Here is a 19,678-nt window from a genome sequence, read left to right as displayed (position 1 = left end):
TTCCCTTTTATTTCAACTCTACTTTAAATATAAAATTTTTTAATCTCTTCGTATGCTGCCAGTATTTTGATTACTCGTACTACTTCAGTCTACAGAAGTTTTAAAACCAACACGGCTTCATTAGTATACTTCGGGGAGCATGTGAGAGTGCATTCACAGTACAGCGCTAGAAACCAAATATGTATATGTCTGTACTTGCACCTGCATGTACAACTGTCGGCTAGAAAAATTATTGGTTTCATAACAAATTTTACGCAGGTATATTAAAATCACTTATAAAATATTTTAATTCTTCAAGGTATATGGCGGCCATTGGATAGGCAATAATGGTCCAGTACGCTGGCCAGCAAGATCTCCTGATTTAAACCCATTGGACTACTTTTACTGGGGGACATCCAAAGAAGCAGTTTACCACAATGGCGGCCTCAATGATCCAAATGAAATGATACGAAGAATTCAACATCACGCCCAGCATCTAGAACCCGAAAAAATACATGCAGCTACACATCAGATACGACGTAGAGCTATTTTGTGTATTCAGCAACAGGGGGGGCACTTCGAACAATGCTTGGATGGTGATGATGGTGGTAATGGTGATGATGGTGGTAATGGTGATGATGGTGGTAATGGTGATGATGGTGGTAATGGTGATGATGGTGGTAATGGTAATGATGGTGGTAATGGTGATGATGGCGGTAATGGTGATGATGATGTTGATGTTGATGGCAATGATGAAAATGGTGATGATGATGATATGAACAACGATGGTGAAAATGATGGCAGCGAAGACGGTGAGGCTGATGATAGTATGGATGAAGATGATGACGACGTTGGAAACGATCCGGATTGGGAGATATGAATTGACATGTTTTTTATATTTTTTCTTTTCTACTAAGGTTTTACTAAAAACTAGTAGACGAAATTCGAATAATTCGATAAAACGTTATAGTCTGTGTAAATAAAGATGATTTGTTACATAAATCTGTTTTTTCAATCATCTCCCTTAGCTGTTTTGGTTGTTCTCAATACGGGCCTCAATTATTTAAATTTTCATACACCACTGAGTTCATCACAAATAGTTATGAATAAGTGGACTTATGAAAAATTTTTTCTAGAATTGAGGTAATTAGATAAATAATTAAAAAGAAGAGTGATAATTTACTCGTTCAACTTCTAAAACTGGAATCAAGACAAATAATTGTGGGTGAGGTGACAGAATGTCAACTGACGAAAGGTTAAATAAGCGTAGGGTGGTGAGACCGTTATCGTTATTCTACCTTTTTTTCCGCTCTCGTCCTTCCTTTCCCATATTTCCCAAAACATAGACTACGTCTAACTCTTGATCATTAACACTTATACCACAGCTTACATTTGATCTGTTACATTACCTGTTCCGCCCGTTGCTTTTGTCTTTTCAATATTATCTTCACGTCTTCTACGGCTAAACCAGGCCACACTATGCTCCTTTGCCTTTCTACCAAAGTCCATGTTTGACTCTGACTCTTCTATCAAGCAGCACTGAGCACACAGCCCTCTGCCCGTCCGTCTTATTTCGACGTCTCCCTCTCGCCGTCCGTCTAATTTCGACGCAGCCCTCTGCTCGTCTGCCCTTTTAGACGCAGCCCTCCGCTCGTCTGTCCTGTTTTAACATAGCCCTCCGATCGTCTACCCTTTTGGACGCAGCCCTCCGCTCGTCCGTCTTATTTTACACAGCCCTCCGCTCGTGTGTCCTATTTCACACAGCCCTCTGCCCGTCCGTCTCATTTCGACGTCTCCCTCTCGCCGTCCGTCTAATATCGACGTAGCCCTCTGCTCGTCTGCCCTTTTAGACGCTGCCCTCCGCTCGTCCGTCTTATTCCACCCAGCCCTTCGCTCGTACCTCTTTTTATACTCTGCCCTCCGCTCGTCCGCCTTTTTACACCTTGCCTTCCGCTCGTCCATCTTATTTGGACGAATCCCTCCCACCGTCCGTCTAATTTCTTAGGTCGCACTGCGTTCGTCTGTTCTGATGCCCCCCAGCCTCATCCCCCGTTTCGTTTATTCTTCTCAAAATCCGCACCTTCGCCACATCCACTACTCTCTCCGAGCAGCCTGACACCTTTGAATCATTACGGATCTTCTTTCGTATGTCGGTTTTTTAAACGATGAAGTTACCGTACGGAACAGGGCAACGAGAGATTGATTTTTAAAAAAATTATGGAAATTTGTTTTTGGAATTTCTTTTCACCGAAAAGTGGCGACGACTTTTATAATTTTCAGTTTTTTATTATTTATAATTCTTAATTCAACTTGGAAAAATTGATGTACACACATTTACGCACTTTATGAAAAGCGTTTCGCTTCCCAGACTACGACTTAAAGTTCTAATGCGTTCTACAATAATCCTAATTATTTTGATAATTGTAGCTTGCTCGTCAGATTGATAATAATATTTCAGAAATGCGCAATGTATTGTAGATCTAGTCTTCAGCATTGCGATATTTTCTTTATAATTATTATGTGCTGGAAATAATTTCATGACTAATGATCATTACTGAAATTCAAATTTTACTTACCTGATTCGAGGCGCCGAGTTGCTGCCAGCCATCGTAGCGACAGTATTTTTGTTTACGAGCCACCTACTTGCCAAAATGCGTTTTTTCTCGGAGATTTAAAGCTCCTTCTATTATAGGCTCTATTAGAGTCTCACCCATAGTCTCAAATTCAGATGTGATACGATTCGCACGCGTGAGAAATTTTAGAATCGATTTCCTGTGTGTGACTAGTGTAAATCGTCTCGCACACGCGAATTGAGACTTTGTTCCAAGTGTGATGACACATCAGGAGTGAATTTCCCTCATGGAAATTTTCAGCCGAGGGTTGTCAGTATTTATTTATTATTATTTTATTTCTTAATCTTAAAAAAACGTATAACCAAGCTAATTGGAAACACACTGTACGCCTCTATCTATTGATCTCAATTTTCTCAAAAGCAAAAAAAAGCAATGATGTAGTAGCCGATCACAGCGATTTTCAGCATTAAATGAACATAATTCTTAAGTAAGACAGCGAGTTTGAATTCGACGATTACGAATACTAATTAACCTATTTCGCAAAATAAACACAAAAGCTTTCACGTACATCATTGTTATTAGTCAATCGGTATTGAATCGTTCTTTTTATTGATACGCGTTCAATCAATGAATACGTATATCAGTATGTAGACGTGGGAGCTCCGTGTTGCAAGATTGGGTTGAGCACCGCTTGCAATCAGCGGCGGCGCGCGCCACTGGCCTCCCCTCACTGCTCCTCGCTCGCCACCAAGCGCTCGTTCTTCTAAAGCTGTGCGCTGATTGGCCGATCTTTGAAGCTAATTATCTAATTACCTAATTATTTAATCGAAAAACTAAGAACACAATTCTAAATTAATTTTTCGAGACGAATCGAATGGAATTATTAGTTACATATGTTTTTGAATCACCCTGTATATGTATTCACAACGAATTAAAATTAAAATTATAATTAAAAAAAAATGAACATGGAATAAATACCGAATTATAAAATTCGCATGCGACCGACACACTCCTATTATAATAGCGAGCGACAACTACCCCATTAAATTGAATTAATAAATTAACCGACAGAATTCGAACCTCTGACGAAATTCGCTAGTGACGTTACGACCAATAAGCGAATTAGAATAAAATTTGATTTCCGTCCGGATAGAAAAATAGATAAGAGTAGGGGTAGATCTTTTCCGTCAATTAATGATAGCTACCTTAGTGGGGGATGAGAAAGGGTAAATAACGACGAAAGTAGGAGAGTTAAGGAGGGCGCAGTATCCGTCTAATTTATATACGTACCAATGATAAAATATTCGGAGGGTGCTACCGATATCCGAATTAGCATACCCACCAATAATAACATTTCTTCTCGGAAAGAGGAGAAGAAAAGCGATCTTTGACTGCGAAAAGCCAATTCTCGTCCATTTTGCCACTGGTTTTCTAGCTAGAAGGATTGATCACGCCAGATAATCTTGTCGCAGGACCAATTGCGTTAGACGCCTTCTGTTCAAGCTCATTTTGTTCGCCGAAACAGCAAGGAAAATCGTAAGTAGGCAAAGTGATACTCATTTATATTAATCGCGGAGTGCGCGAGTGAAATTTGCAGTGCCATAGGTCGTCGCGACGCGTGGATCCATCGATGCCGGTGCCTATCGAATCGCGTTGACCTTTCCGCCATTTCGTAAATCGAACGTGAGTGTTAGGATTACACGGATTGAAAGCAGTGGTTAATTTATTCGCGCTGACCTTTCGCCAATAAAATGATCCACTGTGAATATTGAAGGTAAACGAATTCGAACTCATGATTCAATTATTCGCGCTGACTTTTCGCCGTATAAGACTTTATTGCAGAAATTGGGAATAGATGAATTAGAAGTCGTGACTTAATTATTTGCGCTAACCATTCCACCATCTTTGTCAATCCAAGACCGACCGGGAGAATATTAGTATTCCGACTAATTCGTGTCATTGCTATCTCATAATTATATCGGATCATACTGACCCTAATCAATCCGACCACTTATTTATGGATCAATAAATACGCCAATACAACTAATTAATTGTTTTTATATACAATTTACTTTTGTTACCCTGCCTCATTTGCATGCTGGTAATTTTCAGCCGCGAGCGGTTATAATCCGGTAACGCTGATTTGCTATATTTCCGGGTCCCACGATAGGTAATATACGCGCGAATTCGACCGAACTTTCGACCTGAAATAAGGAGTCATCATCTGAGCTGCCGGCATACCATAACCAAGGAGACAAATAGGAAGCGAATTGTTGGACACCGAGGCCTGAAAGAGAGGAGATCGCGAGTACTTACCCGTTTGCCCACCCTGCGCAGTCGCCGTGAAGGCAAACCTGGATACACGCGACGAACCCCATTTTGGCCCTACCTCCGACAATCGCCTTAATTAGCCGGCGGTCTGGCGCCCTAAATAATCGGGGGTAAAGAGTCAAACAGGCCTTGTGGCGGAAGAAATTCGTAGCGCGGTTAAAACCCCCGAAATTCCCCGCCACACGGCTACCTATTCAAAGAGGATTTATCGACGAGCAGTTTTCATCAGTCATTTTCACTACTCTACTCTTGGTGAGTTCTTCTTTTGAGTCTTATCAAACTTTCTCATAGCTATCTTTAATTGTTTATAGTATATTCTATCAGCCGTTTTCATATTTTCATTTTCTTTGTAATAGACGTTTGTAGGTGTTCAAAAGACACAGACAATTTTGTTACAACTTCGGTCGTTTTATGTTTTCGAAGCAAAAAATTGACATCAATGAAAATGTCAAACAGTTTTACAAGAGATATTTCAATATATCGATTTCAAGTCAAGATAAACCTTGGATTCCACGCACAGCTTGTAATATCTGTATTGAAACTTTAAGACGCTGGAATAATGCCACAGACACAGTTACACCCATGTCCTTCAAGACACCAATGTTATGGCGGGAACCTTTTAGTCACGATGACTGCTATTTTTGTTTAACTAAAACTACTGGCTTCAACTCTAAAAATTCTCATAAAATAGTGTATCCAAATCTATCAAATGTCACTAAATTGATGATAATGAGACCTGACGATATCACTCCTAATTCTTCAAGTTAGGAGAAAAATGCTGATACTAATATGGGTGGTGAGAAAAGAAATCTCCAAGAGTCTGCAGATAGTGATTCTTATGATTGTCAGAATTCTAAATCTCTACCGATTCTTTTTGATCAAGCTGCACTAAATGACTTAGTCCGAGACTTAGACTTGCACAAAGACAAATCTGAATTACTGAATTCACAGCTAAAAGAGAGAAGTCTTCTTGCCCCTGAAACAACATTTTCTTAATACAGACATCGAGAAAAGTCATTTACTCTGTTCTTTTGAGGTGAGAACTATATTTGTTGCAATAATGTTCATGGTTTAATGCAAAAATGTAGACTGACATATGATCCTGCTGATTGGAGGTTGTTTATCAACTCCTCTAAAAGGAGTTTGAATAGAGTTTTGTTACATAATTCTATTAAATATACGTCTTTGCCTATTGCTTATTCCACTCACTTAAAAGAGTTATATGAAAATGTAGATATTATTCTCTAAGCTATTCATATGAAAATCACAAATAGGACTATATGGAAATTTGAAAATCGCTGGTATGCTTCTTAGAGAACAGTCAGGGTTTACAAAGCACCCATATTTCATATGTTTCTGGGATAACAGAAAAAGGGAGCAGAACTATGTTAAAAAGGGTTGGCCTACTCGTACTTCCCTCAAAAAAGACGATCCTAATATATGAAAAAATCCATTGGTTGATACAACAAAAAATACCACTATCGCCACTACATATCAAATTAGGACTGATTAAGCAATTTGTGAAAGTTCTTGATAAAAATAATGCTTGTTTCAAGTACCTCATTGAAAAATATCCTAAGCTAAGTAATGCAAAGATAAAAGAAAGTATATTTGTAGGGCCTCGGATTCGTAATTACTGAAAACAACTAATTTCGAAAAGATGATGAGTGTAAAAGAAAAAGAAGCCTGGATAAGTTTCCAAAAAGTTGCGTATGGATTTTTGGGTAACAAAAAAGCTCTTAATTATCAAGAACTGATAAGTGGAATGCTAACAAGCTTCAAAAATTTAGGATGTAATATGAGCATAAAGATACACTATTTGCATTCTCATTTGGATTGGTTTCCTGAATAATTAGGTGATGTTAGCGAATAGCAGAGTGAGCGTTTTCTTCAAGACACAGCAGAAATGGAAAGACGTTATCGAGGAAAATGGTCTACAGTTATACTAGCTGACTATAGCTGGTCACTTCAACGCGATGAGCCACATAAATAATATAAAAGGCGATCTAGCACAAGATCTCTCAAACAAAAGCAAAAGAGATTTCACAAAAGTCAAGAAAATTAGATATGCTTAACAACAGTCGTACGCTTGAAAATTTTGTGCTCCAGGGTGAAAAATATTGTTTATAGCTTAACATATGTGGTTACTTTCTGCGTATCTAGCATATGAACTTAATCTTCTTTACTTGTAACCATAAGTTCCGTGAAATTATTGACCGTAATGTCTATGCCTATAAATTTCTCTAGATGCTGTGTCTATCCTCATTCTAAATACGGGTACTCAAAGAAGGTGCGTTCTAGGCTGTACCTTCTGCGACCACAGAGTACACAGTATGGAGAACCAATCGCTCTCCGCCATCTATTGCTCCTGCCTAGCAACAACCGTCTCATCACTATCCACCCTAGCTAACCATATACTATTTTCGTTCCTGCATCTCTTGTATATCTTCTTACGTTGGCGTGTTAGAAAATCTACGGGGGTTACGGCTGCAACCACCAATAAAGCATCTTTAAAGCAATTATAAAGCATCAAGAGTTAAAGCAATTAGGGTAAAAAAGTATGGGGTTATAGCGTCATAGGTTACAGAGTTCGAGGGTTAATAAAAGAGGGATTTAAGGGTCTAGAGCTTTAGCGTCGTTTACAGTTTATAGTGCTCGGGGGTTATGGAAATTAGGGTACAAAGACGTGAGGTTATAGCTTTCAATGTGCCATACGTATGTGCGCATTCGGGAAATTGGCTATTTCGAGACTGATGAAATACTTGATTTCAATCAACGATATCTCAATAAAAAAAAAGATATCTCAAATCTTAAATATAGAATTTAAAGGCTAAGGACATACCTTTTAGATCTCGTTTTCAGAAAAAAAAATTTTCCGCGTTGTTATGGCACTTTATATCAGAACAGAAGTGTAGTTACATATGTAAATACATATAATAAATGAATATAAATATAATAAATTCATAAATACATAGGATAGGTTCGGAGAAATATGTTACATTTACTTATTGTTACTAGGGAGAGAGAGACATAATGAGTCAACAATTTCACTCGTTATAAAATTTACAAAATAAATAAAAGAAAAAATATTTATTTTTGCAAGTGGAATATTATAATATTTTATTTTTTTTTCACAGCTGGCACTCCAAAAAGATGAAAAACTACATCAATTTTTTTTTCACTCATTCAATATTAGTCCATAATAAATGTCATGAATATTATGACATTTATTAAAAATAATTTGTTAATTAATTAATAATCAATTGTTTTTCATCTTTTTGGCGTAGCAGCTGTAAAAAATAAAATTCTTTTAAATAAACAAAAATTTTTTTTCAAAATAATAAAAATAAAATTAGTACAGTATTTCTCTTGCAAAAACAAAAATTTTTTTCTTATATACATTTTTAAAAATTTTTAGAATTTACAAAGATAAAAATTGTTAAAAAAACTATAACTTCCCGGAAAAAATGCCCATGTGCGAGTCGGTTTTGACGAAAATAATTTTTTAATCACTGATACAAATAGAGCTTGATAAAATCTAAAAAATGCTTTAACTAAAATTTTTGTAAGATTTTTTTCCAGATTTGGCAATTTTTCAAAGTTAGCAACAAATTTTCCGAATTTTCAATGTTGTATTATTGCTTGTAAAAAAATTAAAATCAATCGATAATATCTATGAATTATATCATTTCAAAGCTCTTAGAAAGACCTTCCAAACGCGTCTCCGGGCGACTCTGTACGTTTAATTTTATCAGAGACATTGAACTTTAAAGTTTTGACTAATTTTGCAGCAGGGGGCCCAATGTAGGTAACCGACAGTGTACCTATAATGGAGACAAAAATTTTACAAAATTCACTGACTCACAGACCACTTAAGGGTCGCATGTTTTCAAATTATACTTGCAAGCTCTCCTTTCTTAATAATTATACCTACGCCTAATTTTCTTTTTAAATAATGCTAAAATTGCAATACGGTACATTCATTTTGATTAAGCTGAACTTGAATCCTAAATCGTATTATTTTCGTATTTGTTAATTGAGTTAAATTGATTCAAACTATATTTCGACTATGTTCTTAAAATTCGCCTTACGTTGGTTGCTTGGTCAGCCGAGAGTAGAGGAAGGAGAGGGAGCGGCATATGACAAAACGTCGTCGTCTCCTCCCGTCACAATTTCACAAAGCTTACACTCTAAAGTTCAGTTCATTATATTGAATTTGACTGTACATTGATTATACAGGTATGCCTCAACTATAACTAAAATTTTTTTATCCATGCACACTCTTGAACACAACTTTTAAGAAACCGGAAAACTATGACAAAAAGAGCATATCAGTTATGCTTTGTGAAAATTGCTTGTTTATTTTGAAACAAATCTAGCCTAAAATTAAAAGTAAATAAAAATTGAAAAATATTTGAAGCACCATTTTTTAAGAAGAAAATTAAAAATTTTATAATAATAGTGAGGTCACAACTTTTCAAATATTAGTAGCACGTATTTAAAACTATTAACTATTTATTTGATTGAAATAATCAACTGTGCACATGTAGCAAACATAAATTGAAAATATATCGACTAAGTTACACATCAATTCTATAGATTTTCACTTGTGGTGCTTTCAAACTTCTATAATAATAAAAACATCTCAAATAACTCATGATAAATTTATTGTTTATTACATTCTACTCACAAAATATATCGCATAGTGTTGCAAATTATAAATATATTAAAAATTGTAGGTGAAAAGGAGGTAAAACATGAATATTAAAAATGTTGTGGATTTTTCCATTTAACATTTCATTAAATCATTTGTTATTGCTTGTAATTTTTCAACATCGTAGTTTTAGTTTTGTAAGATTCATTTTAGTGATATCAATAATTTTTACACCTACCTGTAGCTTTTTTTGGAACTGCACTGATAGTTCGCGTTTTACTCCTTAAACCTTGTCCTGTACCATCAATCCATATATACTCAGCTTGAATTTTGTCTTGAGGTTGGGGTAAATTGAAGTATCTACTGAGCAGAGTTTTATTTAATCCTGCGTTAGCTGAATTTTTTAATATTTCTCGTGACATTCTGAATCTGTGAAAAAGGAAAAATCTTATTGTTTATTTTAATTTTCTAAAGACATATTAATATACCTTTTAATCCATCGAGACCTATTCATATTTTTTTCTATAGTATTGTTCACCTCAATTTTCCATTTAGGTTTCTAATCTGTGCGACAAGACCTCATCTGTACTAAACAACTTTTTTTGTATTGGTATTTTGTCCACAATGGACTGATAAGTACTTTTGTAATTGCACTAATTTAGATATATAATAATAGATTACTTAATATATTTGAAAAAACTTCAATTGTTTTGAATTACATAAACAAGACCATCTTGAGATAATTACTATACTTTGTTTGAATATTTATTAAACGCTTTAGAACTTTCTAACTTACTTAATTGAATTTTATTATCTATGTGGTACATAATTATATTAGTAATCTTGATCTTAGGAGTCGTCCCTATAAATAAACTAAACACTTATTTTATTATAAACGTTTCGCAATTTTATTTATTGCCACCTCAGTACATCTGTTGAATATATATATTATTATAAATAAATGAATTCTTTCAATATTAATATTGTATTATAATATAAACATACGTTTTGTAATGTAGATAAAATTGAATAAATTAAGAGTTCTTCCGCACATACATGGTCTGTTATAAACATTACACTTTTAATTAAATAAATATTAATTTTTCTGTCTAATAATAAATATAAAAATAGAATAACAATCTTTTGTCAGTTAGGTTAAAATATAGTTTGTCAATTGGGTAAAAACACATCATGATCAGCAAATTAAAAGCTAAGTAACTGTTATGTATATAATGACATATCGTACTGTATATGAAATAAAAGAGAAAGACAGCGAGAGACACAACAAGAGAAAAAGTGTACTTGACGAGTGGGGGAAACACTGGAAGGAAAGGGAATTAGTGATGTATTGTAATAACTATGTTTATTTTTCGTACTGAAACTAAGTAGATTTTATGATGTTGAGTATTCTTGAGTATTGATTGTTTAAATATTTTGTGTCTTCCTGTGAATTGATGGTATTATCCGTAATTTTAATATACACCGACTCTGCGATGCATCTCTTTCTGTAATCAGCTTCTAAATGCATGATTTTTGCATTCTCCCAATCAAATTCATGTTCTGGATTATTCACGATATGGGCCGGTATAGGTAAAAGTTTAAATCTAGAGTTGACTGGATCTTCAATAGTTTTTTTCACGGAATATTTATGTTCACTAATTCTATTTTTGAGAGCTCTTTTGCTTTCACCGATGTAATTCGATGGACATTGTTTACACTGAATATTATAAATTGTGCCTGTTTTTTCCCATTTCTTTAATTTATCTTTGCCTAGACCAATAATATTAGATAGCTTGCTTGTCATTTTTGGTACACATACAACGTTACTCTTCTTTAATGATGATTTGCATTTATAGAAAAATTCTTCTTTAAATGGAATTGGAAAGTAAATTGTCGGTTTATCGTTATTGTTTTTATTACGTGTATTGTTATGACTATATGTATATTTTCTAATGCGATCTCTGATGCACACATCAACAAATTCCTCCGGATAGTCATTGTTATATAACATGTTTCTTATAATAAATATATTATTGTCATGGTGACTTTCATCAGACAACAATATCGATCTATCTATCAAGTTATTAACAATATTCTTTTTTTGTTTTAGTGTGTGATTTGAGTTGTAATTTAAAATACGTCCCGACATAGTTGGTTTTTGGTACCAGTTAGTAATAATCCCATTATTTTTTCTAGTAATTGATAAGTCTAGAAAATTAATAGAACCATTAACCTCTGTCTCGTAAGTAAATTTCAAATGTGAATTATAATCATTAAATACTTCGAAAACACGATCAAAGTCAATGTTTCTGATGCACATTAATGTGTCATCCACATATCGGTAATAAAAAATTGGATTAATATTATATTCTTCTTTCAGAAAAACCAAGCATTGTATCTCCAAATCATCCATGACTAGGTCTGCAAATAATGCTGATAGTGGGTCTCCCATCGAAGTTCCAAATATCTGCTTATAATTTGTATTATTGAAACAAAAATATGCATTGTTGAAAAGAAAATTGATAGTTGTTATGATTTCGTCAAACATCATCAACGATTTTCTATGTAATTTTTGGAACCTCTTGTATATGCTATTAAGAATTAAATATCTAGGTATACTTGTAAATAATGAAACTACGTCGAAAGACACTAATATGTGGTCCGATGGGATGTGAATGTTTTTGATACGTTCTTTCAATTCATAACTATTTTTAATGTGTGAAATTGGATAGGAAATTGTGGAAATTGGATAGGAAATTGAGTATTAGATATGACAGACTATTGGAAAAAGAAAAAAGATTATTGAATAAACGTCAGATAAATAATCATAAGGAAAATTGGGTCAAAAACACTACGGACACATACATCCCGAATGAGGTAATTGAGGTAATATCTTTAGGCCCTAATCATAACATACATAATGATCTTAGCAGAACGGATATAATAGACAGTAATTTAGAATTTATTCTGAGTGGAAAACAAGATAAACATAATAAGGACATGGAAAACTCCTTTAATGATATTAGGAATAATTTGATTAATAATATAAAGTCCAGTCTTAACAACAAAAGACATATAAAAAGATTTGATAAAGACTTCAAAAAAAAGCTCAAAGCCACTAATATTTTTTTAAAAAATAATAACAACCTTTTTTTCACTAGAGCTGACAAAGGCAACATAACGGTATGCTTATACAAGAACGAATACATTGAAAAAATGAATTTGATGTTGTCAGACAATAGTACATACATAATCTGGGAAAAAAATAATACATTAACCAAAATGCAAAAAGATGTCCGATATTTTATTACAAATTTTAATGACAAAGGCTATATTAAAAAATATTTTCCAAACATACATATTAACCAATTTTTTCTAACGCAATCACATACAAATTTAGCTAGAGCATATGGACTTCCAAAAATCCACAAAAATGGTTTTCCACTCAGGCCCGTAGTATCTACAGTTAACACTCCCACGCATTTCCTATCAAAATTAATTAGTAAAGTTCTTAAAGAATCCATAGACTTGCCTAGATCACACATTAAAAATAGTTATGAATTGAAAGAACGTATCAAAAACATTCACATCCCATCGGACCACATATTGGTGTCTTTCGACGTAGTTTCATTATTTACAAGTATACCTAGATATTTAATTCTTAATAGCATATACAAGAGGTTCCAAAAATTACATAGAAAATCGTTGATGATGTTTGACGAAATCATAACAACTATCAATTTTCTTTTCAACAATGCATATTTTTGTTTCAATAATACAAATTATAAGCAGATATTTGGAACTTCGATGGGAGACCCACTATCAGCATTATTTGCAGACCTAGTCATGGATGATTTGGAGATACAATGCTTGGTTTTTCTGAAAGAAGAATATAATATTAATCCAATTTTTTATTACCGATATGTGGATGACACATTAATGTGCATCAGAAACATTGACTTTGATCGTGTTTTCGAAGTATTTAATGATTATAATTCACATTTGAAATTTACTTACGAGACAGAGGTTAATGGTTCTATTAATTTTCTAGACTTATCAATTACTAGAAAAAATAATGGGATTATTACTAACTGGTACCAAAAACCAACTATGTCGGGACGTATTTTAAATTACAACTCAAATCACACACTAAAACAAAAAAAGAATATTGTTAATAACTTGATAGATAGATCGATATTGTTGTCTGATGAAAGTCACCATGACAATAATATATTTATTATAAGAAACATGTTATATAACAATGACTATCCGGAGGAATTTGTTGATGTGTGCATCAGAGATCGCATTAGAAAATATACATATAGTCATAACAATACACGTAATAAAAACAATAACGATAAACCGACAATTTACTTTCCAATTCCATTTAAAGAAGAATTTTTCTATAAATGCAAATCATCATTAAAGAAGAGTAACGTTGTATGTGTACCAAAAATGACAAGCAAGCTATCTAATATTATTGGTCTAGGCAAAGATAAATTAAAGAAATGGGAAAAAACAGGCACAATTTATAATATTCAGTGTAAACAATGTCCATCGAATTACATCGGTGAAAGCAAAAGAGCTCTCAAAAATAGAATTAGTGAACATAAATATTCCGTGAAAAAAACTATTGAAGATCCAGTCAACTCTAGATTTAAACTTTTACCTATACCGGCCCATATCGTGAATAATCCAGAACATGAATTTGATTGGGAGAATGCAAAAATCATGCATTTAGAAGCTGATTACAGAAAGAGATGCATCGCAGAGTCGGTGTATATTAAAATTACGGATAATACCATCAATTCACAGGAAGACACAAAATATTTAAACAATCAATACTCAAGAATACTCAACATCATAAAATCTACTTAGTTTCAGTACGAAAAATAAACATAGTTATTACAATATATCACTAATTCCCTTTCCTTCCAGTGTTTCCCCCACTCGTCAAGTACACTTTTTCTCTTGTTGTGTCTCTCGCTGTCTTTCTCTTTTATTTCATATACAGTACGATATGTCATTATATACATAACAGTTACTTAGCTTTTAATTTGCTGATCATGATGTGTTTTTACCCAATTGACAAACTATATTTTAACCTAACTGACAAAAGATTGTTATTCTATTTTTATATTTATTATTAGACAGAAAAATTAATATTTATTTAATTAAAAGTGTAATGTTTATAACAGACCATGTATGTGCGGAAGAACTCTTAATTTATTCAATTTTATCTACATTACAAAACGTATGTTTATATTATAATACAATATTAATATTGAAAGAATTCATTTATTTATAATAATATATATATTCAACAGATGTACTGAGGTGGCAATAAATAAAATTGCGAAACGTTTATAATAAAATAAGTGTTTAGTTTATTTATAGGGACGACTCCTAAGATCAAGATTACTAATATAATTATCAAACATCAGGAGTGGAAAAAATTAACAATAATTTATGTGGTACATAAATTTGGCTTAAGATTGCATTTTACGATTTACATATGAACTTTATAACTGTTATAACTGGTGCACTAGCATTTCGTGATGGTTTATTTAAGGGCATCCGCGCATAAACGTATGAAGAAGTAAATCAAACTCAATTACAACTCCTAATACCAACAATTTATTGAATTACATACAAAGAAATTATAAAAAAAAATTACAAACTTAAATATATAAAAAACAAAGAATAATAAAAAAATTAAACAACAAACAAGCAAAAAACAAATAAAGGTTTTTGCGGGTGTGTCCCGCTCGGACAAGCACTCGAGGCGAAACAGTGTTAACAGAGAGATGTTCAACCCTTGTGAATTGGCATTTCTGCACGACATGCATTGATGAACCTCTCTAACAGACTCGAACAATCAAAGATCGCTCAGCGGTTACATTTCTGCTTACCGAGAAGTACCAGATCTGAAGAAGTTGAATTGGAAGAAGCGGAAAGAGAGAGAAAATAGCTTATGCTGTCGCGACTCGCACCCAACTGTTGCATCTTCTGTTCTTGTGGACTCGGGCGTCGGTAACGATGATGCAAACGCCGTTAGATCTGCTGCCGTAGCCGGGGACGATCCAATTTTTCAGATCAATAGCCAACAAAACGCAGAGTCTTGCAGCAAACCGTGGCGTTGAATATTTTTCGTCCGCTTAGTACCGCTAACATCTCTCTGAATAGAATCCGGCTATCGAACTTCCTTTTTCTCTCTTCTTTCACTCCCTTTTATTCTCTTTTTCATCTCCCTTCCCCAGGGAAAGAAACGCTGCTCAGCCGTTTTCAGCTCCTAAGCCACCAATCCACACCTCAAACTAATAAACCTGGCATTAGTAATGCGCTAATGCAATTACATCGATTTCCGGCTTAATAATAGCGCGTGCAAACAGAGATAGGTTAGAAACGACAGAGAAATCGTTACGAAGCGGTTTTCTCTGTTACAAACCTATTGAAAGAGAGTGATATTGAATTACTTTAACAATACCTTACGTGAGCTGTAGACACCTTCATTGTTGATCTTTCAAGGTACAGTATCAAATATTTATTCACTTCAATTTATTATTTACCAATCGTATTCTTTCGAAATAGAAATTATCAACATTTTTTCGAAATTATTTGAACAGCAGTTGCCACTATCATCTTCATAACATCTTATAAGTTAAATGTAAAACGAGACCTACCTACTAAAGGGTCTAGCCTATTAAGATGATCAAAAGTGCCCCCAACGATTTTGAAAAAGTGGATGGACTATCTTGTTCAGCATGAAAAACAACTAAGATTCCCTAATTTTCAGACCCCTAAGTTCAAATGGGGCCTTATAAGGCCCTATTTTGTAATTTTAAGTTTTTCGACGATATCTCAGTCAATTATTGAGCTAGAAAATTCTTTTTTTTTTAAATTGTAGAGTTTTTTAAGCCCTACAAAACGGGGTAACTCGAAAAAATTTTGGCGGGAAATTCAAATTTTTAGAGCCGTTTGAATATTTCAAAATGCGATATTTCAAAAACAAAGACAGACTCATCTCTGAAAAAAATATATATCATGTATTTATAGTCCAGAAATGTCTGTGAATTTTTTCAGATTTTTAAATGTGGTGGAACCCCCTCAAAAAAAATAAAAACCGATAAAAAATACAGTTTTTTTACTCTAGAGCCGTGTAGGTTAAACCTACGATAAAATAAATACCACCATTGTATTTTACGGAAAAAAATACATTGAAAACATGTATTATACGTTTAAAAATAGTTTAAACTCATTATTAAATCAGCAAAAATGATATTCTGCTAAGACTGTCGGCCTTATCCACACTGCAGACAGCTATGCCTTTTGTATTCAGAGGTAATTTAATATCATTTTCGAACATATGTTACATGTTTTCGATATATTTTTTCCCGCAGAGCACGATGGTGCTATTGATTTTGGCATATCATCCACCTAAGATGGGTCAGAAGCGAAAAACCAACAAAAATCCTGATTTGTATGGTCTTTATATTATTCATAAAATCTCAAACAATCATTGTACATATTTTACATAATTTTTTATTCTCAGAATTAAATAATTATTGAACGTATTTTAATTGTACTTTTTACCTTCGAAACTTGAATGATTATTATACATATTTTACATATTATATTAAATAATTTTTTTATTAATTATTCTAATAATGATAAATACAAAACATGCAATGCATATGAATTTCAGTTTTGATTCTTTTCAATCTATTAATAAATAACCCTGAATTTTAAATTAATCTTCATCATTATCTTCTTCAATCACGGGAACTGTCTCTACTTGTTCGAAAATCTGCGTCAGTTCTTCTGCAGGTCTTAGAATTTTTGACAGGTATCTTGCGTGCGATAAGTAGTAGATGACTGAAGCCACATGAGAGCAGCAGCCGATAGTTCGCATTCCGTTAGAACATTCACAATAATGGCGTAAGATCCCAGCGGTGCCTATTGTATTAGGTTTGTAATCAATATAGCAATTATAAGTTCGTCGAGAAATATGTCGATATCTGACTTGAACTTTGAGGATATTCGTGGAGGCATTGCAAAAACTCAAGTTTATCTCATCTTCATCGTTCATCATTTCAGCTAAATATGATATAGTTTGCTGTAATTGATAAGTTCCTGTGAAAAACTTGATCAAATCTGATTTTGTCATTTCAGGAAAATCAAGTACATCAGAGGATGTCAACTTCTGAAATAAACTTTTTTTTCTTGCCCAACGCGCAGTTTGCGCTTCTTCTGCCAGACTATTTACAACGCTATCTTTGGAAAGAACATTATTTATCATTTCTTCATCGAACGAAGCCCTTGATACTAATCGTTTGCCAAATTCATTGATTAAAAAGCAAACAATTTTACAGTATAACCCAGCTTTAGGTAAATATCTGTTATCCAGCTGTTGATGGAAAAACTTATATTTTTGAGCTACATTACCGTGCACAGCTTCTACAACCCATCGAAGCATGGTAACACGGCGCGATTCATTTGCTTCCTTTGTTGTCAATTGTTTCTGATTTTTATTTTTTAGACTGGGCATCAGAACACGATTTTTCTCAACTTCTTCCAACCTCTTTACAATGTCACGAAATCCGCGATCCAGCACGAAAACGTCATTCTCCTTACACATAAGTTTTTTCAAATCATTTTCAGCATCATCTAGAATAGTCGCTAATATTGAGGCATCATTTTCTGTGGCATAAAAGGGCCCTAACACATCTATAATGAAACCGTCAGTTGCGCAAATAGTGAACGGTTTACACAAAGGGGCTTTTTTGTGACCTGAATACGATTTCCTTTGATATTCATTGTTGGAACTTTTCTGATGTCTTATGTAAGTTCCGTCAGCAACAAGCGCTAAGTTATCGCCACTCACTTGGTGAAGCTTCGATAACAAATTCGTCGTATGATCACGGATCAATTTTTCACGATTTGCGGCTTTCAAGCCGAAACGTGTAGGTAAGACGTCTTTTTCAAAAGAATTAAGTATGGACAGTGAAAAATTCGAAACTTGTTGATGACTATCGAGCCCGAGAATAGAACAAATCATCTCATTCGAACTGCCAGACCGTAATCTAAATAAGAAAACAACAAGAGCTTATGTTACGCTACGATTGTCGGAATCTCGCAACGAGGTCATCATTTCACGCAATTTAATTATTTGTTCCCAATGTAGTCCAGTGAAAGCATAAATTCTTTCTTCAGAAATGGAAAAATCTGCAATTTTTTCTGTCAGTTCTCTTTCTGAATGTATGCACAGATTGTTTAACAGCTTCGTCAAGTCCGATGATTTTATAGAAGAAGAATGAGAGATAACTCTCAAGTTTTTTATCTGATCAGCATAGAATCGATTTTTAATGAGATGATTTTCATAGCACCGATTTCCTTGCGGAATGAAAATTCCTTTTCCGGTAAAAATTTGCTGACGTGCTTCAAAAGGAATGTTAACCAGATTTGAAATTTTTCGACAAATGCAGCAGTATTTGTGAGTTGAAACTACTCGTCTGTAAGGTAGTTCGATAGATTTTTCAACTTTTGTTTCTGAAGGTGGTGGAGGAACATAAATCGGATTTTTTTTTGCAACTTGGGTTGGAGATTCTGACGACGTTTCTGTTTCAATGGTTTCTTGACTCTCTGGTGAAGAAATTTCTGTCATTGTTTTGCGCATCTTTGCTAACGAAAAACGAGCAGTACCCCAGCATTTGCTGCACAGAATATTTCCAACAATAACTTGCATATCAAGTGCATCTAAAATTTTATCAGCATCATCAGCAGTCTCTATTGTATGCTTAGGTCCAACAATTTTTTTACTTGAAATATTGCAATTTGCACATTTTCCATCAATGTCCGACATAATGCTGAGAATCTAAAAAAGGAAAATAATATAACTGTCTCGATACGATACAAAAATGTCTCTATACGATGTTTGCTATTATGAACATTAAACATACTTTAATAATTTTAAAGATTACCAATTGCAAAACTTTCATTTTTATTTAAGAATTAAAAAGCAGAAATTAGAAAAATAAGTATCAATTAAGGTGAACACTGTGGTTTTTACGAGTTTGAGAAGGGGCCTATTCTGGTATACTTTTAAGACTTTTAATTGTAAATAACTGTAAACAATAAAAAG

The 19,678-nt window shown here is 33.7% G+C and overlaps 1 protein-coding gene across 2 annotated transcripts in view; it reads right to left on the bottom strand.

Annotated features, from left to right (window-relative positions):
• The window catches only part of LOC131663821 (glutamine synthetase 2 cytoplasmic-like), a 174,055-nt gene that overhangs the window by 53,228 nt on the left and 101,149 nt on the right, over positions 1 to 19,678 (bottom strand). For both annotated transcript variants that reach the window (XM_058934507.1, XM_058934517.1), the window contains exon 2: positions 9,776 to 9,966. In XM_058934507.1, the coding sequence (XP_058790490.1) occupies positions 9,776 to 9,959 (184 nt within the window). In that variant the 5' untranslated portion in view covers positions 9,960 to 9,966. The remainder of the gene's footprint in view (positions 1 to 9,775; positions 9,967 to 19,678) is intronic.

This window comes from Phymastichus coffea, unplaced genomic scaffold (genome assembly GCF_024137745.1).
Source record: "Phymastichus coffea isolate CEN01 unplaced genomic scaffold, Cenicafe_Pcof_1.1 PCOF00002, whole genome shotgun sequence".
Lineage (NCBI taxonomy): Eukaryota > Metazoa > Arthropoda > Insecta > Hymenoptera > Eulophidae > Phymastichus > Phymastichus coffea.
The sequence above is the reverse complement of the archived record's forward strand: the minus strand, read 5'-3'. Positions and strand labels throughout refer to the sequence as shown.